The 27,817-nt window shown below is 38.4% G+C and overlaps 1 protein-coding gene across 1 annotated transcript in view; it reads left to right on the forward strand.

Annotated features, from left to right (window-relative positions):
- LOC145814970 (uncharacterized) overlaps positions 1 to 21,898 on the forward strand; it is a 42,389-nt gene extending 20,491 nt beyond the window's left edge. Inside the window, exons 3-5 of the mRNA XM_082911937.1 lie at positions 15,547 to 15,693; positions 20,621 to 20,767; positions 21,335 to 21,898. Coding sequence (XP_082768063.1) covers positions 15,547 to 15,693; positions 20,621 to 20,767; positions 21,335 to 21,898 — 858 coding nt within the window. The remainder of the gene's footprint in view (positions 1 to 15,546; positions 15,694 to 20,620; positions 20,768 to 21,334) is intronic.
- Positions 21,899 to 27,817: the final 5,919 nt, after the last annotated feature.

Here is a 27,817-nt window from a genome sequence, read left to right on the forward strand (position 1 = left end):
GGCTCTTCATTGTTTGTGGCCATCAGCTGCTACTTGCTTCTTTATCTCTCTTTCGGGGCCATTTTTGCATGCTAACTTAGCCCTATTTGTGTTCACTTTTTGGCCTTTCTTAAAACTGAAAATATGCATGTTTTGGGACTGCCTTGATTCTTTCCTTACACTTAATTTTCAAATAATGCAAGCTTTGTATAGCTATAGGCCATTGCGTATGCCTAGTTTTGCGTTTTGGGTCTCATTTCATGCATCGGTACCATGTTTCCATGTTTCAGGACCATTTTGCATCACATTTCATTGCTGAAATTTGCATGTTTGCATACCATGTTCCATGCCTTGCCATGTCTTGTTAGAGTGGCATTTGTGCCTTAGGGTCGGTCCTCGGTTTGCGTGCATGTGTGCACGCATTTCGAGTGTCTCATTTTCATCTAATGGCTACCGATGTCAGTGCGGCTGAGGTCCACTCATGTTGGTGTAAGTCCATTGTGCATTGTGTATGCAATTTCATTTTATAGCATTGTGTATGCTAGGTTGTATGTTAGCGCATTGTGTATGCCATGTTACCTCGTGCATCGTGTATGCCATTTCATAGCATTGTGCATGCTAGGTTGTATATTAGTTGCATTCATGCATGTCATGCATATTGCATTGTGTTTTGGATAGGAGTTAGCCCGAGCACGAAAAACGAGGCACGTTTCGTACTCCGAGTGACGGAACGTATCTCAATTCCTGGTCGCCGACACTCCGGATTATCCATGATGGAGTCTAGGCCCTGTTGTGTTTTTATGTGCATTCATTCCATATTGAGTCATGCAATTCGACTCCCCAGCCATCATGCATCGAGATGCGTGACTGGTGGCACGAGGATCGAGGACTACACTCCCTAAAGAGTAGTCATGCATACATATGTGAAAATACTTTGCTATGCCCCTTTGTTGCTCTCTGTTGCAGCAAATCAGAAATCGACAGCCTTTCGGAGCTTGGCACGCATTCCAAGAACCATTGCAAACAGAGGCAAACCGGTGCATCGCAAGGGATTCTCCGCACAAGGCAACCCGAGCATGCATCATTCATCATCCGGAGCAGATTTGAGGCAGTCCCTGGCTTGCATGCCAATTTATTGCTTTCCTAATTTAATTTGTTAATTAATTAGGGTTTTGTAATTATTTGGACTGTAATTATTTATTCGGGACTGTATTATTTATTCGGACCCTCTGCGCGAGGAAAATATTGTAATAAGTGTGCGTGTGTGTGATGTATGTCTTCCAACCCCATGTCTTTCTCCCTTTTATTTATCCGCTTATGATGGTTAGATTAGGGTATGTTTCAATTAGCATACAGTATGATAGCATGTTTGCATTCATTCATCTGTCTTGCATGCACCGGGCTCGGCGCATCATACTAACTGCATCGTATTTTCAATTCCAAGTTGAATACGTGTTAGCTGTAGCATTTCATATGCCATGTTTAGAATAGCCGAGCCTGCTATAGTTACATTTTTGCATGTGCTGCATTAGGCATCTTTGTATAGTTAGGATCATGCATGGATTTCTAATTAGCTTCTGCTTTGGCTTGGAGTACTCGGTAAGTTTTATGCTTTAGCATCCTTGCATGCGTGTGAGTGACTGCCATGATAGCATGTTTACCATGAGGCCAATTGCTTATGTGATATAACTGCCTGAATGCCTGTGGGTGAAGGTTGGGTTATTTGAATTGGAACAATTCATCAAATGTGTGTTTTAAGCCCACTAGATAGTGGCAAAATCATGTTTTCTAAACCCACCCGAGGGTGGCAAATCCACGTCTTAGCCTACTTGCGGGTAGCACCATCAAACCATTTCCAAACAAACAAACATGAAATATTTTGTTCCAATTCAGGCGATCCAGTCTATACTTGTATGCTGTGTGCATCACATAGTAATCTAGGCTAATAACCGGAATAAGAACACATAATGTTTTCAAAAATAGATATCATGGTTAGTAGAGGCCGATCTTTGATCGGGCGAGCGGGGGTGCTCACGAAGTGACCTTCCCCAATCGTACCCAAGTTCCCGAGCAGAGGCAACTTTGGTGATGACGGACACGTGGCCTTAGGCAACGAGTCAGGGTTTCCTAAATTTCCCAAAATAAAATATTTAGGTGGCGACTCTGTATCTAGCAAAGCAGTCCATGTTTGGCACTTCTTTTCTAAAAATCTGTTTTCTCAAAAACGATTTGCCAGATTTGGACTCTTTGGTTCAGATTAAGAACCGTGACAATCTGAGAGTCCGAACTGTAGTGAGCCCAAATGAACAGAACAGGGGTTCATCCCCCCGGGGCATTCGAGGGACGTCTACAGTTTTTGGCGACTCCGCTGGGGATTTAGAGAACTTAACTTGAACTCATGATATCTTGTTTTGATTACACTTATGTGTTTCTTTGCATTGCATTTGCATTGGTGCGCCTAGGACACCATGTTTGCGATCTGCTATTCCTGAACGGTTTGCCGGAGGCTTGTCTTGTCAAGGCATGACCATAAGGCTGACCGGTTGTGGGCTCTACCAGTATGGGAACACAAACCCCGATTTTACCGGGGCACCCTTTTTGACCATTTGACCTAGTGCATATTCGGAATCCATAGTGACCATTCCAAACTAGGACAGGTTGCTTACCCGATATAGGTTGTTTGAAACCGCTGCATGCGTAGTGAAACCCTATCTCCTGACAAAATAGGACAGGGAAACCCTACCCCAACATAGGGGTGTTTTGGCTCTCACTTGTCTGCTATGTGCTTTTAGAGTGCGTCTCTATAGGAATGCATGTATCAGTCTACAAGTTTGGGCATCAGGCCTGCGGGCACCAGTTCAGTACTTTGGGATTCAGTTCACCTGAGGGTATCAGTTTACGGGCAGAATTTTGGGGCCAGAATTCAGTAGAGGGCACAGTCATCCTACTATGCTCGTATCTGTTTTGGTGAAGTTAGGCTGAGATGCTGCATGTTTTCTCTTTTGCTAGGGTAGTCTGGGAACCATAGCTTCAGAAGGCTCCGATATCCCCCGAGGTTCATCAAACTTGTGCTGATAGACTTTGTCAGGTCAGAGATTCAGTTCAAGGGCAATCAGTGTTCCTTTGCCAGAGGCAGGGTAAAAAGGCCAGTCAGGCACAAATCACCAGTCCAGCAAAGTCTATCGGCACTCGACCAGTGAACCTGTAGGGGATAATGTGATGTGAACAAGGGATGAACCACCTGCGGGCGGCGTTCAGTTTATTTCAGATATGGTGTATGGCATGCACTGTTTTGAGCATTTGCCAATGCTAGCTTTTGTGCTTTCTGACTTGGGTATTGGGTCAGCCTTGTTGTTTTGTTTTGAGTCTGTCTTTTTGTTTTGAGTCAGTCTCTTTTTGTTTTGGGCCTGTCTTGTTGTATCGAGTCAGTCTTGTTGTATAGGAGTCGGGTGATTCCGGGGGGTGTTACCTTGGGCGTCACCATTTTGTTTTGTGTTTATCTTTTCGTTTTGTTTTGAGTCTGTTTCTGCCAGGGAACCAGTTGTGCCGACAGATTTTGAATGAAACAGCAGTGATTTTCACGCTCTCGTATTTGCTTCTACCTTGTGCCAGTTATGCCGGAAGTTCTGAATGAGATGGCAGTATTTGACTAAGAACTTTGCATTTTTTGTGCCTTGAAGTCATTGTAATAACCTGAGTTTTTCAAAACTTTTTGAACGTTGCGATGAAAACAAAGAGGGAGGAATTCCTCAGGATTTGCAAAACTTTGATCAAACTGAGAGAAAGAGAGGCGTGCTAAGCCCTTAATGAATGAAATCATGCTTGTTAGTGTGAGTACTGAGAAGGACCCTAGCTTTGATCCAGATTGGTTCCACACTATCTCCGGCGCGAGCGATTTGTCGCTTTCTTAAAACTTTCAAAAACAAAATGTTTTGCGCAATCCTGTGAAGACTTGTGTGGAATCGCTCTTGAGATTGTGCAGCCTAGGATCGCTCTCAGCCTCAAGATTCAATCCATTTGTTTTCGAACCTTGGACCCATTCAGAACGTTCAACGGTCAATCGCCATGTAAGGCCTATGTGGCCAGATTTGAAGCAGCCCTCGAACAAAAGGCATCCAAAGTCAGGTCAAGAAGATTAGATCTCATCAGAAGAAGCTTGCGAAGCTAGAACAGCAGCCATTCTCCTGGATTCAGATAATTTCAGGATCTCAAAACCATTTGGCATGAACTAGCTATACTTTTACCCTTGAGAGGCTCGCTGGGCCGAAAACCCAGAAGGGCGGCCCAGGAAAAAGTTAGAGCAAGAAAAGAAGAAAAAGAACAAAAAAGAGAAAAGAACAAAAGAACAAAAAAGAAAGATGCAAAAAAAAGAACACAAAAATTGAAAAGAAGAAAAACATAGCTTGCAAGGTTGAAAACCCGCAAAGGGCAGCCCTGGCAAAAGTTAGAGCGCAAAAGGAGAGGTTAAATACCCGAGTGTACCTTAACCCTGAACTACATATGGCTTGATTTCCATGTTTGGGATACGTAGGCAACTTCATCTTGAAGTCCAGCTACATACACTTCGAATTCGATTATGTCCATGTGATGGTTCTGGTCATCTTTGTCTTCTCTGTATCCGAGAATTTGGTTGTATTCGTCACTCTGAGGACTGACTACAATGTGCTGCGGTGCCATTCGAACAAGGGACAACTTTCTATTGCCATTCAATACGCTGCAGTGCTATTCAAACAAGGGGCAACTTTCCTTTGCCATGCAGTGTCCTTCAGACAAGGGGCAATTTTCCATTGCCTCCGATCCAAGGTCGTGCATCTCAAGAGTAGGTTCTACGCTCGTTGAGCAGTGGCCGTTTGCAAAAACAATTTTTGAGAATTTTTATTGAGGTTGACTGATCCCTCGAAAATTATTCCATCTTTTCCAAAACTGAACCATTTCTTAGACCCAAAAAGGGAAAATTTTCAATGCTCATCACCTAACTCGCATGATTTTCAAATCAAAAATCGAACAAGTATGTTTATCTAACTCTCATATTGGTCAAAATTGTTTTAGTAGAAGACAAAAAAAAAAAATGGTCAAAATATTGAACTAGGGGCACAGTTGAGTCAGGCTTCCTGTCTTTCCCCCGTTGTCAATGCATCTTCCAGAAAGGGCACTCTACCTGCCAGAAAGGGCACTTTACCTGCCAGAAAAGGGCACCATTGAAGCTGACCGCGAAAGGGCAGAAAGCTCTCTCATCCTCCAAGCAACGAGGTATCAAGCAAAGTGCGAAGCACGAACTAAAATGGGGCAAGATATTCCACACCATCATCTGGACAGATCTTATCACGTCCAAACTCCCCAGCAAAGCTTCATCAACTGATGTTAGCTGCAGATTTGCTACACACCCAGTTGTAGCGCAACCTTTCCGTGGGAGGAATTCACTAAGCTGTGAGCGGAAGAAAGAGAATCTAGCAGAATGCTAGGGACACGAGCCCACAATTTGCTATTTATCCATCAACCACCGAGGGGAGGGATGAAAAATGAGAGATTGAAGAATAGAAAGATGTGCGATGAGAGGAAAAGTGAGAAGAGGGCTTTTTCAGAAAAACAGAGCTTGAGGGCCGAGTGATGTGAGAACCACAAATGAGAAAGGGTGGGAAACACTACCCGGTGAAACAGGCTCCCTGTGCACGTCTGAGTGTCGTGTCTTTTTGTTTTATCTCGATTCTTGTTTTGAGTCGTTTCGAGTGTTACTCGATGTGTCTAGGTTGTGTGCCTTTTATTTCCTTGTTGAGTCGTTTTACTGTGTTCAGTCGTAGGCTCAATACTTGGTCAAAAACTCATCTCTCAATTTCAAAAATAAAATCATTTTGTGCTCCAAGTGCCGGGCCGTTCTCCACATTTGTACAAAACAGAAGTTGTTTTTTCATAAAATTCCAGGATTCAACCCAAGTCATGTGAGAACAGTGGAACCAGGACCTATCTGAAGCTATATATGGTTCCGGACTGCAAAGCAAAAGCAAAAGAGGAAAATGTCAGGTATCAGAGTTTGTTTCAACTTCAGTAAGTTCCAGGACTACATTCCGTGTGTACCTCTTCAGGTCTTGCCAATGCTCCGAAGTATGAATGTACCTTTACCTCAATCTCAAGATCAAGTCTGCTTCAAGCCAGAATAGACAATCAGAAGTGCTCTCCTTGAGGACCGTTTCGTGCCAGGGACATCTTGGCCGTGTTTGCAATGAGTTCCTAGGAGACCAACTGCGACGGTGGAAACTAGAGTTCGAATGGTTAATGCCTAGAACATAAAGGCTCGGAATTTCCGGGACTAAAGTCTGGTTTAAATACCCAGGGGTGTATCCCCGGCTTGAAATCTGTATGGAAGCCCCATAGGTTGAGATAGCGTGTATGCACCTCAATTCTAGATACTGAACCAACCTAGTCTGTCACCCCGTTGGAGAATAGGGAAAGTTGTGAATGTGGTCAGGAAGAAAAGTGGCATCCCAAGTGTTCTACGTAAAGGACCCTTGTTAGCATTTCAGAGCCTTTGTACTGTAAGTTGAAGGTAAGTGTTCGAAGAGCACGAAGGGAGATCCCCGTCAGAGTAGAGCGGTTCATCGCCACTCACCTCATGAGGTGCTTTCTAAAGCGCCGCTTTGTCCATTTATTGCTTTCCTTAAGCATCATGCATTGTAATGCATTGTACCTATCAAGTTTGTTTCTCAATCACGCACGATGTTGTATGTACGGTTCATTCAAACAAGTTCCGTTTTAAGATCATTTATTTTTGTGTATCAATCACACTTCATTTATTTAGTGTATCAATCACACTTTATTCATTTAGTGTATCAATCACACTTTTCACTTTTAGTGTATCAATCACACTCTGTTCACATAGTGCATCTATCACACTTTGTGTTCGCTTTTAGTGTATCAATCACACTCTGTTCACATAGTGCATCTATCACACTTTGTGTTCACTTTTAGTATATCCATCATACTTGTTCACTAAGTGCATCTATCACACTTTGTGTTCGCTTTTAGTATATCCATCATACTTGTTCACTAAGTGCATCTATCACACTTTGTGTTCACTTTTAGTGTATCAATCACACTCTATTCACATAGTGCATCTATCACACTTTGTGTTCGCTTTTAGTGTATCAATCACACTCTGTTCACATAGTGCATCTATCACACTTTGTGTTCGCTTTTAGTATATCCATCATACTTGTTCACTAAGTGTATCTATCACACTTTGTGTTCCCTTTTAGTATATCCATCATACTTGTTCACTAAGTGCATCTATCACACTTCGTGTTCACATTTAGTATATCAATCATACTTTGTTCACTAAGTGCATCTGTCACACTTTGTGTTCACCTTTAGTGTATCCATCACACTTTGCTCACTTCACCCTTTGTATATCAATTACACTTTGCTCAAATAGTGTATCTATCACACACTCGCTTTGCCCACTTTATGTATCAATCACACACGCTCACACTATGCCTACTTTGTGTATCAATCACACGCGTTCGCACTGTGTATCAATCACACACTCCCGCTTTGTGTATCTATCATACTTGTTCACTTAGTGCATCTATCACACTTTGTGCTCACCTTTTTGTGAATCAATCACACGCGTTCGCACTGTGTATCAATCACACACTCTCGCTTTGTGTATCTATCATACTTGTTCACTTAGTGCATCTATCACACTTTGTGCTCACCTTTTTGTGTATCAATCACATGTTCGCTCTGTGTATCTATCACACATGCACACTGTATTCACAGTGAGAATTCCATAATTTTCTTACATCCTTTCTGCACGAGGTGTAGTTTGGCTCGAGTTTACTTGCTTGCCTAGCATTCGCTTAAAATGTTGCATTTATTTCGCATAATTGCTTCATTACAGCTCTCTTTGCATGATCATGAGTGATGTCCGGCTTCGCGTAGCGTATAAGTCCAATTATCAAACCGGCTTCGCGTAGCGTATAAGTCCAATTTTCAAACCGGCTTCGCGTAGCGTATAAGTCCAATTATCAAAATCTTCCTGCATATCATTTTGCATCTTGCCCCCTGCCTGCGGGCACATCTTTGTTATCTTGCCTGTTTGTCTAAGTCTTCGGCCTTGTCAAAAATGGGTCGTTTCTGGGCTTTGACATTCACTCCCGTCACTTATGACTTTCGAGTTCTGTCAAAGAGGGGGGCAACTGTAGACACCCCATTTTTGACCGACCTTAAGACTCAGACGTCACCGATTGAGTGCTTGGCGATATTGCATATTGTGCTCGTTCTGAGGTTTCAGAGTCTCAGCTGCGAGCCTCGCCTCCGGACTTCCGGACTCTTTCATGCTTTGCCTCGGTTTACGAACCAGGCTCTGTTTTCTCCGTTTTCTCTTCCCGAAGGGAGGGAGAGGTCTCATAGATCATCTCTCAGTGACCGTAGGCTACGTTTTGTGGTCGTAGGCCATTTTTCCCGTTTGGAGCCCGGTTTCCGGTTTTTGGGAGCCAACGGTCGTGTGCCTCGGTTCGGGACCGCTTAACCACCTCCGTTTGCTCCGATTTTTGGCATGTATCTTATTTACTCCCTTTTGAAGGACACTACGGTCCGAAAAACCAACTTCGTGGTCAAACACCACTTCCGGTGCCTAACAGTCAGTTTTCGGGGCCTCGGGCTGCGCGTTTCGGCCCCCGAACCTCCATTTTGCATCGGTTTGAGTTCATTTTTGGCAGGGACCTCTGTTTCATTGTTAGGAAGGTCGTAGAAGGGTGGGAGGCCAGTAATTGTTCTGAAAACCAGTTTTATTCCTCCATCGCCCTCCGTCGCCCGTTTTTCTCACTTGAAAACCAATGTTGACCACTCTAAGGCCACTTTTTCCAGCCCTAAACCACATATTTGTGTTGTACACACCTGGGAGGCCACCAATATCACATGACCAGCCAGTAATTCTGTGTGACCCTTTTGAACCCCTCCTAAAAGTGGCCTTTTCTCTCTCCTGGTTCACTTTCTCCAGTTTTTGACCACATGGTTGTGTTGTGCACACATGGGAGGCCCTCTTTTTGGCATGGCCGGCCATCAATCATGATTGACCCTTTTGACCCTTGGGCGGCCGGCCATGGGGAAGGCCGGCTGGCCACCTAAACCCTAGAAAAGCAGCCGGCCTTACTCCTCTCTCCTGGTACACCACAAATATGTATTCTGTTTCCCCCCAAATTCTGTATCCGGGGGGGAAATTTTTGGAGGGGAAACTTGAATTTGAATCTCCCCCCCTTTTCTCCACTCTTATGCCTATATAACCAGCAGCTCCAGCTGCATTAAGGAGGTTAGAAAAAAATTTTGTTTAAGCCTCCTACATTTAATTTCTCTCTCTCTATATTCCAAGCATCAAAACCCTTTTGTTTTTTTGGCCCCTTTCTACACCACCACATAGCACCACCTCCCCACCATCCTTTCCAACACTTGAAGCTGGTTTTCCAGAGGCAAGGAGCACCTTTTCTCAAACAAAGAGTTGTTGAAGCATTGGTCTTCAAGGGTAAGTCTTCTATCCCTCTCTTTGGCCCTATTTTTGCTCAATATATTAGCTCCTCTTGCTTGCATATTTGGGCTCCGACCCTAACTGAAAATAGCATTATTTTGAGCTCCTTTTCATGTTTGTTTAAGGGCCTCTCCCTGTTTGAGGCTTCCTTTTTACACTTGCTTCTTTACCTCTCTTGTATGCCTCTTTCTTGCATAGTATTTTAGGCTCATTTGTAAATTGTTTCGAGCTTGGTTATAAACTGAAAAGTGGTTTATTTTGAGCCCTTCTTTAACATTGTTGAGGGGCTCTTCACTGTTTGAGGCTTCCTTTTGTCACTTGCCTCTTTATCCCTCTTTTGGCCTTATTTTTGCATGTTTTCTTAGCCCCTTGTGATTGTATTTTCGGACTCTAACCTGAACTGTAAATAGTCATATTTTGACCCCCGCCCCTTTCATGTTTTATCAAGGGTCTTTTGCTGTTTGAGGCTCCCTTTTTACACTTTGTGTTTAAACCTTCTTTTAGGCCTATTTCTTGCATAGTATTTTAAGCTTACTTGTGCACTGTTTTGGGCTCGGCCATAAACTGTAAAATACCTTGTTTTGAGCCCCTCTTCTACTTTGTTGAAGGGCTCTTCATTGTTTGTGGCCAGCAGCTGCTACTTGCTTCTTTATCTCTCTTTCGGGGCCATTTTTGCATGCTAACTTAGCCCTATTTGTGTTCACTTTTTGGCCTTGCTTAAAACTGAAAATATGCATGTTTTGGGACTGCCTTGATTCTTTCCTTACACTTTATTTTCAAATAATGCATGCTTTGTATAGCTATAGGCCATTGCGTGTGCCTAGTTTTGCGTTTCGGGTCTCATTTCATGCATCGGGTACCATGTTTCCATGTTTTGGGACCATTTTGCATCACATTTCAGTGCTGAAATTTGCATGTTTGCATACCATGTTCCATGCCTTGTCATGTCTTGTTAGAGTGGCATTTGTGCCTTAGGGTCGGTCCTCGGTTTGCGTGCATGTGTGCACGCATTTCGAGTGTCTCATTTTCATCTAATGGCTACCGATGTCAGTGCGGCTGAGGTCCACTCATGTTGGTGTAAGTCCATTGTGCATTGTGTATGCCATTTCATTTTATAGCATTGTATATGCTAGGTTGTATGTTAGCGCATTGTGTATGCCATGTTACCTCGTGCATCGTGTATGCCATTTCATAGCATTGTGCATGCTAGGTTGTATATTAGTTGCATTCATGCATGTCATGCATATTGCATTGTGTTTGGGATAGGAGTTAGCCTGAGCACGGAAAACGAGGTACGTTTCATACTCCGAGTGACGAAACGTATCTCAATTCTTGGTCGCCGACACTCCGGATTATCTATGATGGAGTCTAGGCCCTGTTGTGTTTTCATGTGCTTTCATTCCATATTGAGTCATGCAATTTGACTCCCCAGCCATCATGCATCGAGATACGTGACTGGTGGCACGGGGATCGAGGACTACACTCCCTGAAGAGTAGTCATGCATACATATGTGAAAATACTTTGCCATGCCCCTTTGTTGCTCTCTGTTGCAGCAAATCAGAAATTGGCAGCCTTCCGGAGCTTAGCACGCATTCGAAGAACAATTGCAAACAAAGGCAAACCGGGGCATCGCAAGGGATTCTCCGCACAAGGCAACCCGAGCATGCATCATTCATCATCCGGAGCAGATTTGAGGCAGTCCCTGGCTTGCATGCCAATTTATTGCTTTCCTAATTTAATTTGTTAATTAATTAGGGTTTTGTAATTATTTGGACTGTAATTATTTATTCAGGACTATATTATTTATTCGGACCCTCTGCGCAAGGGAAATATTGTAATAAGTGTGCGTATGTGTGATGTATGTCTTCCAATCCCATGTCTTTCTCCCTTTTATTTACCCGCTTATGATGGTTAGATTAGGGCATGTTTCAATTAGCATACAGTATGATAGCATGTTTGCATTCATTCATCTGTCTTGCATGCACCGGGCTCGGCGCATCATACTAACTGCATCGTATTTTCAATTCCAAGTTGAATACGTGTTAGCTATAGCATTTCATATGCCATGTTTAGAATAGCCGAGCCTGCTATAGTTGCATTTTTGCATGTGCTGCATTAGGCATCTTTGTGTAGTTAGAATCATGCATGGATTTCTAATTAGCTTCTGTTTTGGCTTGGAGTACTCGGTAAGTTTTATGCTTTAGCATCCTTGCATGCGTGTGAGTAACTGCCATGATAGCATGTTTACCATGAGGCTAATTTCTTATGTGATATAACTGCCTGAATGCCTGTGGGTGAAGGTTGGGTTATTTGAATTGGAACAATTCATCAAATGTGTGTTTTAAGCCCACTAGATAGTGGCAAAATCATGTTTTCTAAACCCACCCGAGGGTGGCAAATCCACGTCTTAGCCTACTTGCGGGTAGCACCATCAAACCATTTTCAAACAAACAAACATGAAATGTTTTGTTCCAATTCAGGCGATCCAGTCTATACTTGTATGCTGTGCGCATCACATAGTAATCTAGGCTAATAACTGGAATAAGAACACATAATGTTTTCAAAAATAGATATCATGGTTAGTAGAGGCCGATCTTTGATCGGGCGAGCGGGGGTGCTCACGAAGTGACCTTTCCCAATCGTACCCAAGTTCCCGAGCCGAGGCAACTTTGGTGATGACGGACACGTGGCCTTAGGCAACGAGTCAGGGTTTCCTAAATTTCCCAAAATAAAATATTTAGGTGGCGACTCTGTATCTGGCAAAGCAGTCCATGTTTGGCATTTCTTTTCTAAAAATCTGTTTTCTCAAAAACGATTTGCCGGATTTGGACTCTTTGGTTCAGATTAAGAACCGTGACAATCTGAGAGTCCGAACTGTAGTGAGGCCAAATGAACAGAACGGGGGTTCATCCCCCCGGGGCGTTCGGGGGACGTCTACAACATTCTAGTGTTTGATTGTAATTTTTGTTATTCATATATTAGATTCTGATAGGTATTTCTATTTAACAAAATTGATGAACTTTTTAATCTTACAACTAATAATGTAAAATAAGCATCCAATTGTGATTGTATTTTTTTTTATATCTATTGCAAAGTAAGTGTAAGAAGAACAAATCATGTATTCCATTAATTCAGCTGGATAATTAATCCTATACTAATCCCACCAGGTGCTCATATCGTATCTTATATTACTCGTCATCATCTACCACCACCATTGTTGTTTGGCCACCATTATCGTTCACCAACAATCTGTTGGATTTATTTTCTGATGTGGTCCAATAGCCAACATATTTTTTACATGTTTTATTTTATTTGGACTCCACAATTAGATAAAGCAAATTTGAGATAAAGTTCACTAATTAGAATTTTAATATAATTACTCCTTTAAGATAAAACGGAAACCTTGATCGATAGGAATTCTTCTGATAGAGTTTATATGGCTCTCTTCTCTTCTCTATATAAGGATGGGTGACTCCCCTTTGTTGAGATAAGTATTTTTCCATCACTCTAAGTTCTATAGTCATCCTAATTAAGAGAGACAAAGAGAAAAAGGTAAGCCAATAATTCAAGGTTCAATTATTAGGGTATGTTCTCAACTTCTCTAATTCAATGGTTGACAAAGGTATTTTCGTTTTATTCTTAAGTTGTATTGAATTCAAAATCCTGTAAAGTTCAATTCCGCATTGTTACTATGGTTACATGTACATTAATTTCTTACATGTGGTATTAGAGCCTTAGTTTTGTGAATCAATACACCTTGGAATATTAAATATCTATTATTTATAATTATTATTATCATTAATTGTATATATTATTGATGAAAATTCCGTAGTAAAACTTTTACGTTAATCGTGAGTCATTATTCCATTATGTTTGTTACTTCTTGGTTACTTGTAAAGAAGTTTTTCAAATATTTTAAACTAATTTGAATTTTTGATCCTATACACCGCCACATCGCGATCCTCAAATATTTTGTTAAATAATAATATTTTATGAGATTTGATTTAAATTAAAGCAATCTCTTCTTACAAAAAAATAGGAGACTTCAAAATTTCTAGAACATTTTTAATTTTTGAAATTGTGGATCATCATGTGATCGGTAACTATTATTCATAAGTAATGTGATTACTGAGTAAACTTTGTTATATATATTTTTTTTATAATTGTTAGAAATTTTATATGGCATTGAATATTGAATATTGAAGTGGTTAATTCATATTAGGTGTAATTCTTATTGACCGTTATATATGAGAGGGAGATTTCATAATCTGGCCCTGGGTCTATGTGTTGGCCTGGCTAAAGATGGTCTGAGCGTGTTCGGGCCGAGTTGGGCTGGGCCATTCCCGGTGGAGTTTGCTCAGTTGAAGCCCAGACCAGATTTGGCCAAGATGATCCTCTGCCAGCCCGGCTTCAATTGTTCGCTCGTTTAGCTCGGCGAGTGGGATCCTCCGCAGACCGGCCCAATCGAGCGGAAGCCCGGTCATAATGGATGACTATTAAGCTCGGTTATGATGGAGCTCGGCTAAGAGCTCGGTTGGGTCATCGCTGTCGAGCTGCCCGTTCGCACCAGCGTCGTTTGACAGTTTGATTAGGTGGTATTTAGCTGAATTTGCGCTAACACATGGGAAAACGGGATAGGAGAGCAAGTCCACGCATCGAAAGGCGAATGGATGCAGAGGCATGCGCAGAAGGTATATAAGCATGACTGCACCCTCCATGCTGGGCATGGATCATCAATTGATGAGAGAAACGCTAGCACTCAGTCTGCTCCCCTCTCTCTCTCTCTCTCTCTCTCTCTCTCTCTCTCTCTCTCTCTCTCTCTATCTCTGAGTGTTTGCTAACTTGACCGTCGGAGGGGTTTTGCGGCAACACACCTTCAGGTAGCTCACCGCCATTCTGTTCGCAGGTTAATCGGATCAAAGTAGAGCTTGGACGCGAGGAGCACGAGCGGTATGGGATATTTTTCCCCCGTACAATATGATATATTCATGATTGTCATATTACATAATTTGATATATATATATTCATATTCATCTAGAATTATTATTATTATCATATTGGTAATTGCAATCACATAAAAGAAATTCTAGAAATCATAACATTTTGATTTTATTAAAATAGTGATTGAATTAATAATAATTAAATAACTCAAATTAATAGAGAATATTGTTGGTTAGTTCCGTATTCATAGGGTTTACTAATTTAGTAGCTGCCAAAGTGGCCTAAATTTGTAAAACTTATGAATATAGAACTACATAAAAGAATTGTTAAAAAGGTAATATTAAGGTCGATAATATTCTCAATTGCAGTTATAATTAGGAGATCGAGACTAGCCCAAAGAAGAGTCACTTTCAAATAATTATGAACTGGATAGGGTAATGTAACTTTTGTAATTTGGCAGATTAGAATTGAATACCCAAAGGTAACATGACTAGTTGAAAAGTTGCATATATTACTTTAGACCTACATAAGTGATTCTTGACGAGTGGACAATAGATATACCTAAGTTTTTTCCAAAGGAAAGACTTATGTGATATATATAGTTCATCATTATAATTCTTAAAGCTTTAATATGTATATTGTTTATGCCTATTTTTGTGTTACTTATGAGACCTTGTGTTAAAAGCTATTAAGATCTGTCAAAAAAAATAGCTTGCTATCTAAGGTGGTTGGACTTAAAAGGGAGGCTATATTGACTCCTCCAACCTTCCTAGAATCTTATTTGGTTATTGACCAAAAGACTCTATAGTGACTTTACCCTAACCCTTAGAGTAAAATTTGGGGCGTCATATGTTCTATCTTATTTCAATAATAGTTCCCACCTCATTGCACTCTCTTGCATCGGGCGTCCCTTGACTTACTGGCTCGAATTTTTCGGAATGGTATGAACATGTTCAGTTTACACTGCGTGTGTTGGACCTCGATATGGCATTGCTTGAAGATAAACCTACAGACATTACTAAAGATAGTTCTTCAGAACAAGTTGCCCTTTCTGAATAACATCAAGACCTCCTTACCTCAAACTGTTAATGCATTGGAATACTTAAAGGTTGTTGAAGATCGATTGAGATCTACTAACAAGTCACTTTCTGGCACTATTATGGCTGAATTGATGGCAATGAAATATGATGGCAATCGAGAAGTTCAAGATCACATCCTCAATATGGCTGACAAAGCTGCAAAGCTTAAAACTTTGGTGATGCAAGTTGATGAAACTTTCCTTGTGCAATTTATTCTCAACTCACTTTCATCACAGTTCGGCGCATTAAAAATTCACTATAGCACCAATAAAGATAAGTAGAGTTTGAATGAGTTGACTAATATGTGTGTTCAAGAGGAAGTGAGGTTGAGGGAGGAAGGACGTCAAATTGCATTGGCTGTAACTTATGGAGCTCTAAAGAAAAAGAAGGGTAAGTTTGTAAAATTAAAAAAAAAAAAAAATCAACCCAAGAAAAAGAATGGACCTGGGGAAGAAAATCAGGCTCAAAATGGTTCACTGTCAAGTGCTACTTTTGTGGCAAGAAGGGACATGTGAAGAAAGACTGCAGCAAGTGAAAGGCTTGGTTCGAAAAGAAATGTAAGAAATTTTCTTTTGTTTGTTATGAATCAAATCTTACTGAAGTACTTTCTAACACAAGAAGTAATAAGCTTCTTGAGATAATTCATACAGATATTTGTGGGCCACACAACATCCCATGTCTTAGTGGTGAAAAATATTTCATCACATTTATAAATGATTTCTCACGTTATGGATATGTGTATCTAATTCATGAAAAGTCTCAAACTGTTAACATCCTTGAGGTGTACATAACTGAAGTTGAGAAACAATTATATAGAAAGGTTAAAATAATAGGATCAGATAGGGGTGGTGAGTATTTTGATAAATATGATGAGTCAGGCCAAAATCCTGGCCCATTTGCCAAAGTCTTAGAAAAGAAAGCCATTTGTGCTCAATATACAATGCCTGGTACGCCACAGCAGAATGGAATTGCTGAAAGGCATAATCGTACACTTAAATATATGCTTAGGAGTATGTTAAGCTACTCAATTGTACTCATTTCATTGTGGGGTGAAGCTTTAAAGACTGCAATGTATATCTTAAATAGGATTCCTAGTAAGGCGGTCCCAACAACTCCTTTTGAGTTGTGGACTAGTACGAAACCTAGTTTAAGACACTTACATATTTGGGGTTGTCCAGTAGAGGCAAGAATCTTCAACCTACAAAAGAAAAGGTTGTACTCAAGAACAATATCTGAATATTATATTGGTTATCCAGACAAGTTTAAAGGTGTAACAACCCCATCACGTATAATGATTAGTACTTGATTAATTAAGAGAATTTGAAATTTCATTGCCGAGTATTATAATTTAATTTGGGATTTATGAGGATTGTGGGATCTGACTTGTATATGATTCTATTAAAGAGTTATTTTGGAATTAGAAATTAAGGGGTCCAAATGGCTTAAGGAAGTGAAGTTAAGAAGTTGAATCAATCTAATTTTAATTACGGGCCTATTTGGGAGTTTAATTAAATATTCGATTCAATTTAGTAAAATTGAAGTTCAATTAAATTGGGCCCGAATTGGAATTGATTAAGTTAATTAAATTATGAGGATTGAGAATTGTGATTATTACGAATTAAATTTATTTGTGGGGTGTCCAATTTGAATATGTAATTTATCGGCGAAGATTTTGAAGTTTAATCCAAAATTGAAGACTTTAATGATTTAAGGAACCAAAATTGATGATGGGAATAAGTTTAATTTGATGTTTAGAGCCTTTTAGAAGTTTGATTAAAAATCTGATTTGGATTGATAAATTTAAATATATTTAATTAGGCCCTAATGGAAGTCATTTAGACTAATTAAATTATGTGGGATCTGAGATTAGTTATGATTAACTAATTTAGTGTTAATTAAAATTTATTAAGATTAAGTGATGCTTAGTTAAATTATTCTTCGACACAAATTGAATTATGGACTAAATTAGTATTGGGGGGGTAAATGGGTGTGGGTGTATTGAGAAATCTGTGTATGTGTGTGTATGTGATGTGTTGGAAATTGAGTGTGTGTGTGTGTGCATGTGTCATGTTCTTGGGCAAGAAGTGAGGTGTGTGTGTGAGTGTATAATCTGGTGGGTTCAAACTTGTACTCAACCATGAGTAAGAAACACAAAATAAGGGTGAAAGAAAAGGAAAATGAATGCATTCATGTGTTTGTGCTGGACAAAACCGAGAGGTAGAGAGAGAGAGAGAGAGAGAGAGAGAGAGAGAGAGAGAGAGAGAGGGGGGGGGGGGGAGACCAACTCTATGTGCTGGAAGGGTGAAGGAAAGCAAGGGGAAGCTTGGAAAAGTAGAGAGTTGAAGAGAGACTCAAGGAATTGTGAAGAAACTCATCAATTGAAGGTTTGGGATAAGAAATTAAAGCTCAAATCTTGTAGATAATTTATCTAGAAGTTGAAACTAAGAGGTAATTAGACTCAATTTCATGCAATGGAAAATAAATTAGCAAGAAAGTGAGTTAGGTTCATGATTATGAAAATTAATTTGGAAAATTAATTATTTTGGATTTATTGATGTAGTCTTGAATAAATTAAGCCTCATTGTTGCGTGCATGGACAAACTCTACAAGATCAATACTTCAATTAAACAAGCATTGTTGAATCTTCATGTCACACTTGAAATTAAGAAAGTTATGAATCAATCTCATGGATTTTGTAAGAAATTGGGTTAGGTTCATGAGCATGGATAATAAATTTAGAAATTAGTTTAGAAATCAATTATGTTGAGTTTGGTTTTGGTAGTCTTGCAAGAAATTGAGTTTCATTTATACATGCATGGACAAATTTTGTAAGTTTTAATACTCTAATTACACATGCATCATAGATTTTGAAGAATTTGGATTAATTCAATCTCATATTTTGAAGAGAGAAAGGAAAAGCTTTAGAAAAATCAAATTTAGGGAAATTTGGAATTAATCCTAATGTAAGAAAAAGTTTTGATTTTGTCATGAAAATTATGAATTTGTTTGATCCATGCATGTAATTGAATTTAAAAGTTTTATTCAATTTTAACACATTTTGGAACATTTATGATCATAAATCAAGTTTTGGATTATAGATTGAGTTAAGTTGAAATTCTAAGGAATTGATTTTGTAATTCATTGGTTAAGTTTGATTTTATTATTAATAATGAACTTGGGTTCTATTTTTTTTACATACATCACAAAACTTTCAAGAGGTTGAGAAGTCTAATTTATAGCTTAGAATTGTGGGTTGATATTAATAAGATGAACAAAAACTAAATTTGGACAATTGGAACATGATTTTGAATGAATGTTTTCTAATTGAAAGTGTTTACTAAATCATACAGTGGTTCTCCATTTTATGTACCAAAAATACATGTTTTGAGACTTTAAATGCCAAATTTGAATTTAAATTGCAATTATGAAATTCTAGAATTTACGTTGTCCGCTCGAGCGAGGAAATTCTCGCTCGAGCGTGGAAATTGAACTCCCAGAAGTTTTTCAAATTTTGCAGTCCGCTCGAGCGACCAAAGTGGCGCTCAAGCGGAGACCCCTTTTTCAGCATATTTTGGAAAGTTGCATTTGGTTCACATTTTTATTCTCATCTCTTTCTAAAGCATTCTAGACATGATTTATGACTCAATAAAGATCAATGAGCTACCAATCAACATAGATTAGTTAGTTAAGAACGAATCTTTGATCTAGTGGTAATTGTTTAAGAAGCCAAGTAAAGGATCAATCTATTTGGAAAAGAAGGACTTAGTAATGAAAGAATATGTGAAATAAGAACCTGATTTATTTAAATAAGAAAGAATAAGCGTAGTAGAACTTCAGACTATTTAGATGGAAAAAGACAAGGAAAGTCAAGTTTGATCAAGGGAGTAATATTGTATTTCAATGTGTATATGCTATGTGTTTGTGTAGGTCACGCGCCATTGTCTGCCTAATTTATCTGATATGTCAAATCCGTCTGATTTGCTTCTGCGGCTATCTGTGAGTAATAACTTTGTAAAATTATGTTCAATTATAAGTATTTTTTGAGTGATGTAAAATGATCTGTTTTCTGAGGTAATATTTTCTATATGAATTAATGGTTGTCCAATGTTTCTGAAATGTATTCGTGACATTCTTAGCCTCGAATGATAACTGTTATCTGTTCTGTTACATCCCTTTATGGGTCAACTGTACGTCTCATAAGCCAACTGTTATGGATCCTTACGTCCCATTTATAGGTCAACTGTACGTCTCATGAGCCAACTGTACCGTCTCCGTGCACGTGAATCAACTGTATGCCTTTATGGCCGTCCCTTTTATGGGTCAACTATTCTGCTAGGGCTAATGAATGTATCACGTAAATTTAAGCATACCTCATGATTTCTGTATATGATTTGGACAAGTTATGAATTTGATATGAAACTGAATTGTGATTTCTGAATCTGTACGGGATCATTCATTGAAACCCCTTTACTCTGTTATTATTCACTAGGCTCTAGCTCACTGTATTATTTATGTATATAGATGATCAGACGCGCGACCAGGCTTAGAGGCATCTGCCTAGAATCTGTTTTTGTCAGCCAACCTATATGCCTCCCGTGGAGGTTCCGGATATGTCAAGTGATTATCGCTATGTGATTTAAAGTTTAAGTTCTGTTTTCTTGCTTGGTTAAACAAGTCTTGCGTATTTTGAAAAAGGGGCTAAGTCCTTTTTGTATGATGTGTATATATGTATATAAAAGCTTAAAATTTTTCTGTCTCATATAAGCCTGCACAGCTCAATGGACGTTGCATATTTCTTATTTGCTTCTGCTAGCCCCTAATATTATGTTAATTTGTCTCAGAGGCCTTCGGTAATCCCAGGATTACTGGCCGGTTACGATGCTAAACCTATAGGGGCGAGTTTGGGTCGTGACAAAAGGGTACAAATTTTATTATCCTAATCGCAGTACAAGGATAGTAGAGACTAGTAATGCTAGATTCCTAGAGAATGGTGAAATTAGTGGTAGTGAGAAAACACGAGTGGTGAATTTCGAGGAAATTAGGATGGATGTGCCAACATTTGACCCTTATCAAAAAATTATTGTTCCTTAGACTATTTCACAGGCTGAAGGAAACGAACAACATAATGAAAATCCTTCACCACCTCATGTTTCACCACTTCATAGAGATACCACCATTGAAAATATTGTAGAGCCACCGCAACCGAGATCTCAGAGGGAAAGAAAGCATGCCATTCCAGATGATTACATGGTGTATCTATAGGAATCTGATTTTGATATTGGGATTAACAAAGATCCAATCTTATTTTCACAAGACATGAATAGTGACGATTCTACTAAATGAGTCAATGCTATAAATGAAGAGTTAAAATCTATGGAACAGAATAGTGTTTGGGATCTCGTCGAATTGCCTAATAATTGTAAAAAGGCCGGGTGTAAACGAGTCTTTAAGACCAAGCACGACTCAAAAGGCAATATCGAACGATTTAAAGCCAGACTTGTTGCCAAGGGTTTTACTCAAAAAAAAGGCACAGACTATAAAGAGACCTTCTCTCCAGTATCTAAGAAGGACTCACTTAGAATCATTCTAGCATTGGTAGCTCATTATGAGTTAGAGTTGCATCAAATGGATGTGAAAACTGCTTTTCTAAATGAGAATTTGGATGAAGAAATTTATATGGAGCAGCCAGAAGGATTTGCAAAGAAAGGTAAAAAATATTTAGCTTGCAAATTAAAAAAATTCATATATGGCCTTAAACAAGCTTTCAGGCAATAGTATTTAAGGTTTGATGATACCATTACCTCCTTCATATTTAAGGAAAATGTAGTTGATCAGTGCATATATCTGAAGGTTAATGGGAGTAAGTTCATTATTTTGGTGTTATATGTGGATGACATTTTGTTAGCTAGTAATGACCTTGGCTTATTGCATAAAACCAAGGAATATCTCTCCAAGAACTTTAAAATGATCGTTATGGGTAAGGCAAACTATGTTATTGGCATAGAGATCTTTAGGGATCGATCTCGAGGATTACTAGGACTATCTCAAAAAAGATATATTGATATTGTTTTGGAAAGATTCAATATGCAGTTTTGTTCAACCGGTGATGCACCCATTATGAAGGGTGATAAATTAAGTGAAAAACAGTGTACAAGGAATGACTTAGAAAGAAAACAAATGAAGGACATTCCATATGCATCAACAGTAGGGAGCTTGATGTATGCCCATACATGTACCAGGCCAGATATTAGTTTTTCAGTTGGAATGTTGGGAAAATTCCAAAGTAATCCTGGAATGGAATATTGGAAAACAGTGAAGAAGATTATGAGATATCTTCAGGGAACAAAGGACTATATGTTCACCTATAGGAGATCAAAATAGTTGGAAGTGACCGGATACTCAGACTTAGATTTTGTTGGTTGTCTTGATAGTAGAAAATCTACATCAGATTTTGTTTTTCTACTAGTTAGTGGAGCAATTTTGCAGAAGAGTGTGAAGCAGTCCACTATTGCTTTATCTACTATGGAGACTGAGTTTGTGGCATGCTTTAAGGCTACAAATCATGCTTTATGGTTGTGAAATTTTATCTCAGGACTTGGTGTTGTTGACTCAATTGTCAGGCTGCTGAAGATATATTGTGACAATACCGCAGCAGTTTTCTTCTCTAAGAATGGAAAGTACTCCAATGGTTCCAAACACATGGAAGTAAAGTACTTAGGTGTTAGAGAAAGAGTCCAAAAACAACAAATGTTAATTGAAAACTTAAGTACCTCTCTAATGATTGTTGGCCCATTCACAAAGGGTTTGCCACCAAAGACATACAAAGAGCATGTTATCATGATGGGTCTTTTAAGCAACCCATGATGTGTATGGTTAATCTTGAGTGCTTATTTTTATTTGACATTATTTGTGCAATAATAATTTTGTTTCTATTTTTCCTGTTTCTAAAAGCGTGTGTACACATTAATTTGAATATTGATAAATAAAAAATGTCTTAACAAGACAAATTACAGGGATATTTCAGAGAAATAATTACATAACTCAATAATGGACTGGGTTAGTGAAGGTTATCGATGGTGTGCTGCATAGAAGGAAATATGACATAAATGTTATATAACCGATATGACTCACATTGGTGATTTGAAGTAATCACAATATTATAGTCTCTAATATATCTGACCTTATTGGCTATTTTTAAAATTTGGTGATCAAATATCAAAGTTTTTAGTGTGGAATCCAATAAGTCAATTTTTATTTTTATTTTTAAATTGCATATTTTGAAAAAACTCATAATTGCATCATAATTGGCTTAATGGCCCAAGTGGGAGAATGTTGCATTTATTTTCTAATGTGGTCCAATTGCCTACATAGTTTTTACATGTTTTATTTTATTTGGACTCCACAATTAGATAAAGCCAATATTTGAGATAAAGTTCAGTAATTAAAATTTTAATATAATTACTCTTCTAAGATAAGAAGGAAAGCTTGATGGATAGGAATTCTTCTGATAGAGTTTATCTGACCCTCTTCTCTCCTCTATATAAGGATGGGTGACTTCCCTTTGTTGAGATAAGTATTTTTCCATCACTCTAAATTCTTTAGTCAGCCTAATTAAGAGAGACAGAGAGAAGAAGGTGAGCCAAGAATTCAAGATTCAACTATTAGGGGTATTATGTCAACTTCTCTAATTCAATGGCTGGCAAAGGTATGTTCGTTTTATTCTTGAGTTGTATTGAATTCAAGATCCTGTAAAGTTCAATTCTGCATTATTACTATGGTTACATGCGTTGGACAATCTTCACTGTAATTAATTAATTCAGTTTGTGTACTTAACAACAAACAGAATATAAAAGAAATAAAGGAAAGAAGAGAATTTGTTTGATTACAAAAATCAAACTCGAAATAAAAATAAATAAATAAAAACATATTTTATTTTGTTACAAAAACAAAATTAAAATATGATTTAAATAAATAATAAAACACCGAAAATAAATTAAATAACTTACTTGATTAATTTCTTTGAATTATAATCTGACCAAGTCCAGTGTTTGACACTGTGTCCTTAAGACAAATTCATCCTCTCCTCGGTGCTTTCAGAATGTGGATGTCTATCTCCCAGGATGAAATGATCTATCAACGAATAAAAGCAGCACTACAATTTATTCGTTCGTCGAACACACTAAGTGTTTATACTCTTTCGCACAAAAATAAAATGTAGCAAAATGAAGAATAGGATTTGCAGAGGTGAAATATGGAATTTTTAAAATGAATAAAACATCAAATGAGGGTTGTCCTATTTATAGATGTAATGGTGGCTGTAGGTTTTGAATTAAACAAGTATGAACCTGTTGGTTTTGAATTCAAACAGATTTGAATCTGTTGGGTTCATAATTCAAACAGATAAAAAACGAGAAGGGCCCTATTTGGATGTACAGTAAAACCGGACCAGATTATTTCCAGTTTAATTTGAATTCTGAATTTTATTTTATCAAAAATAAAATTAAATTCAAATGTTTTTGGCCCAAAAAGATAGGTATTGGGCCGAACAAGCCCAATCCAACCTCACACCACGCACCCGCGCCCCGCCCGCCCGACCGAACGGACGGCGGCGGCGGCGCGCGTGTGGTGATTTTTGAGTTCAATGGGTCTAGCCCATTTTGCCCATAACCTCCCTCTCTAAAACACTTGGGTACCCCTTGGGGCACACCCCAAGTACCAAACCCATGCCTTATAAATTCATTCAAAACTTCCCACCAAATCAATGTGGGACAAACCTTTAAGGATTTTCCACCAAAACTCCATTTCCATGGAGCACACTTTGGCTTCAATTTCCGATTCACTCGGTAATGGTTTTAAGTAACCAATTATACCACGTGAATCACAACGCGGCATAGAACGCGTTACCACTTTGACCCACGTAAATCGACGCACGGGGCCCACCTAAAAAATAGACCAAACTTAGGAAAAAATTCTAGTTTTACCCAGAATTTTATTACCATTTCCAATAATCCCCCACATGAACGGAATTTGATGACAACGGAAACGCAACAATATGCAGACTTTATCGAAAGAGTATAAGTCGAAAATATCTTGCATCAAGATAGATAGCTTTCAGCCTTGAACCTTCCCTAGTGAGAACCTATCGGACTTACTGGCTAACCAAAAGACGCGATGCCTTGAATTGTTCAGCCGTTTGTGTAAGCCAAGACAATAGATTTCACACAAAATATCTTCTAACACATCGTGGTTCTCACTGTAATGTTCATTTTGGCCGTGAACGCGCCTGGTTTTCATAAGTGTTTCTAGAGAATTTAGCCTCTTCATTCTCATAGAACCGGTCCCAGTTCAACACTCATATAGGTGATTCTTATTGTGAGTATCTCCTTATACTCGTCTTGATTTTATGCCTCAATCAAGATATAAGTAATCATTAAAAGCAAAGATTATCCTTATGCCCCTGCATACAACATATGTTGCAGATATCACACTCACCATAGGAATGGGTAGAGAATTTTAATCCCTTGGTGATTTCTGGCGAGCCATACATAACTTAGTTGTCCCTTTGAACTTAGTTCTTGGGATCTCCAGTCATATAAGTAGGGTTACCATTATGACGACTCTTATGTAATAGGCTTTAATCTCATCCCCTTCGATGAACTATACACTAGCTCTTTTGTCAAACCTTTTGTTAACGGATCCGCAATATTCTCTTTAGATTTTATATAGTCTATTGAGATTATTCCATTTGACAACAACTGCCTAACGGTGTTATGTCGACGACGAATATGTCATGACTTACCGTTATACATATGGTTCTGTGCCCTGCCTATTGCAGATTAACTATCACAAGGAATGCAAATAGCTGGCACAGGTTTTGGCCACATTGGAATGTCTTCTAAGAAGTGACGAAGCCATTTTGCTTCTTCTCCTGCTTTGTCTAAAGCAATGAATTCGGATTCCATTGTGGATCGTGCGATGCATGTTTGTTTCATGGATTTCCAAGAAACAGCAGCGCCTCCTAGAGTAAAGACATATCCACTTGTGGATTTTGAATCTTTAGTATCCGATATCCAATTTGCATCACAATAACCTTCAAGTACTGCTGGGTATCGAGTAAAGTTCAAACCATGATCACGGGTGAATCTTAGATATCTAAGAACGCGAATGATCGCTTTCCAATGGTCTTCTCCGGGGTTACCAGTGTACCTACTCAATTTACTGATAGCATAAGCTATATCAAGACGAGTGCAATTTATTAGGTACATTAGGCTTCCAATGATTTGGGAGTATTTTAACTGAGACACTGCATCACCTTTATTTTTCGATAAATAAAGACTGATATCTACAAGTGTTCTAACTAGATTCAAATCATCCTTGATAAATTTACCAAGAATTTTCTCAATATAATGTGATTGAGATAATGCATATCCGTCAGATGTTTTAGTAATTTTCATTCCTAATATAAGATCTGCGACCCCCATATCTTTCATATCAAATCTTTTGTTAAGCATTTGCTTAGTTGATTTGATCATGTTTTGACTGCTTCCAATGATAAGCATGTCATCCACATAAAGACAAACTATGACATATCCTTGGTCAGTGTTTTTAACATAGACGCATTTGTCACATTCGTTTATCTGAAACCCATTAGTAAGCATTGCATGATCAAATTTTTCATGCCATTGCCTAGGTGCTTGTTTTAATTCATAAAGGGATTTTACAAGTCGACAAACTTTCTTATCTTGCCCTGATACTACAAACCCTTCGGGTTGCTCCGTATAGATCTCTTCATTTAGATCACCGTTTAAGAAAGCTGTCTTAACATCCATTTGATGTATTTCTAAATTAAACAATGCCGCTATAGCAATAGGCATGTGAATGGATGTTATTCTTGTCACAGGGGAATATGTGTCAAAATAGTCCAGACCTTCCTTTTGTCTGTAACCTTTAACTACAAGTCTTGCTTTATACTTGTCAATTGAACCATCTGCTTTCCTTTTTCTCTTGAATATCCACTTATATCCAAGAGGTTTAGAACCTGGTGGAAGATCCACCAATTCCCAAGTATGGTTTTGCATAATGGATTCAATTTCATTATTAACAGCCTCTTTCCACAAAGGTGCTTCTGAACCTGTCATTGCTGCCTTAAAGCTTTAAGGTTCATTTTCTAACAGGTATGTCAGAAAATCTGGACCAAAGGATTTTGAAGTTCTCGCTCTCTTACTTCTTCTTGGTTCATCATCAGTTAAATCCTGTTGGTCGAGACCATTACTAGTCTCTTGTGTTTGATTGTCATTAGTCTCTTGACTTTGTGTACAAATCGTAAGTTCTTTTCTGTGAACTTAATTCCTGTTCTTTCTTATAAGGAAAGACATGTTCAAAAAACACAGCATTTCTTGACTCTATAATAGTGTTCACATTTATATCAGGTATTTCTGATTTATAAGTCAGAAATCGATATGCACTACTATTCTGAGCATAACCAATAAATACACAATCTACTGTTTTTGGTCCAATCTTAGTCTTTTTAGGAACAGGAACTTCAAATTTTTCCAAACACCCCCACACTTTTAAGTATTTGTAAGAAGGTAGTCGACCTTTCCACAATTCATAAGGAGTGCTGTTGGTTTTCTTGTGGGGTATTCTATTAAGAACATAATTAGCAGACAATATTGCTTCCCCCCACAAGTTATGTGGTAAACTTGAACTTAGTAACATGGCATTCATTATTTCTTTTAGAGTTTTATTCTTCCTTTCAGCAATTCCATTTTGCTGGAGAGAATAAGGGGCTGTAGTTTGGTGAATAATGCCATGTTGTGCACAAAATTCATTTAATGGTGCATCATATTCACCACCCCTATCACTTCTAGCCATTTTAATGGTTTTACCAAGTTGATTTTCAACTTCTGTTTTGTAGAGTTTAAACATTTCTAAGGCTTCATCTTTACTTCTAAGTAAATAAACATAACAATATCTTGTGCAATCATCAATAAATGTTATGAAATACTTTTTGCCTCCTCTAGTTTGAATAAATTTTAGATCACATACATCAGTATGAATTAATTCTAGAGGTTCGATTTTCCTTTCAACCGATTTAAACAGAGCCTTAGTTAGTTTCGCTTCTACACAAATTTCACATTTATGATTAGGATTAATTTCAAACTTTGGTATATAATCTAAACCAATTAATCTACGCAAAGCATCAAAATTCACATGTCCTAATCTACCATGCCATAAATTTGACTCAAGAATATAAACAAAAGATGTGTTATTTTTATTCATAGCAACTTTCGGTACAAC

This window comes from Camellia sinensis, chromosome 2 (genome assembly GCF_055761805.1).
Source record: "Camellia sinensis isolate YWXY chromosome 2, ASM5576180v1, whole genome shotgun sequence".
NCBI lineage: Eukaryota > Viridiplantae > Streptophyta > Magnoliopsida > Ericales > Theaceae > Camellia > Camellia sinensis.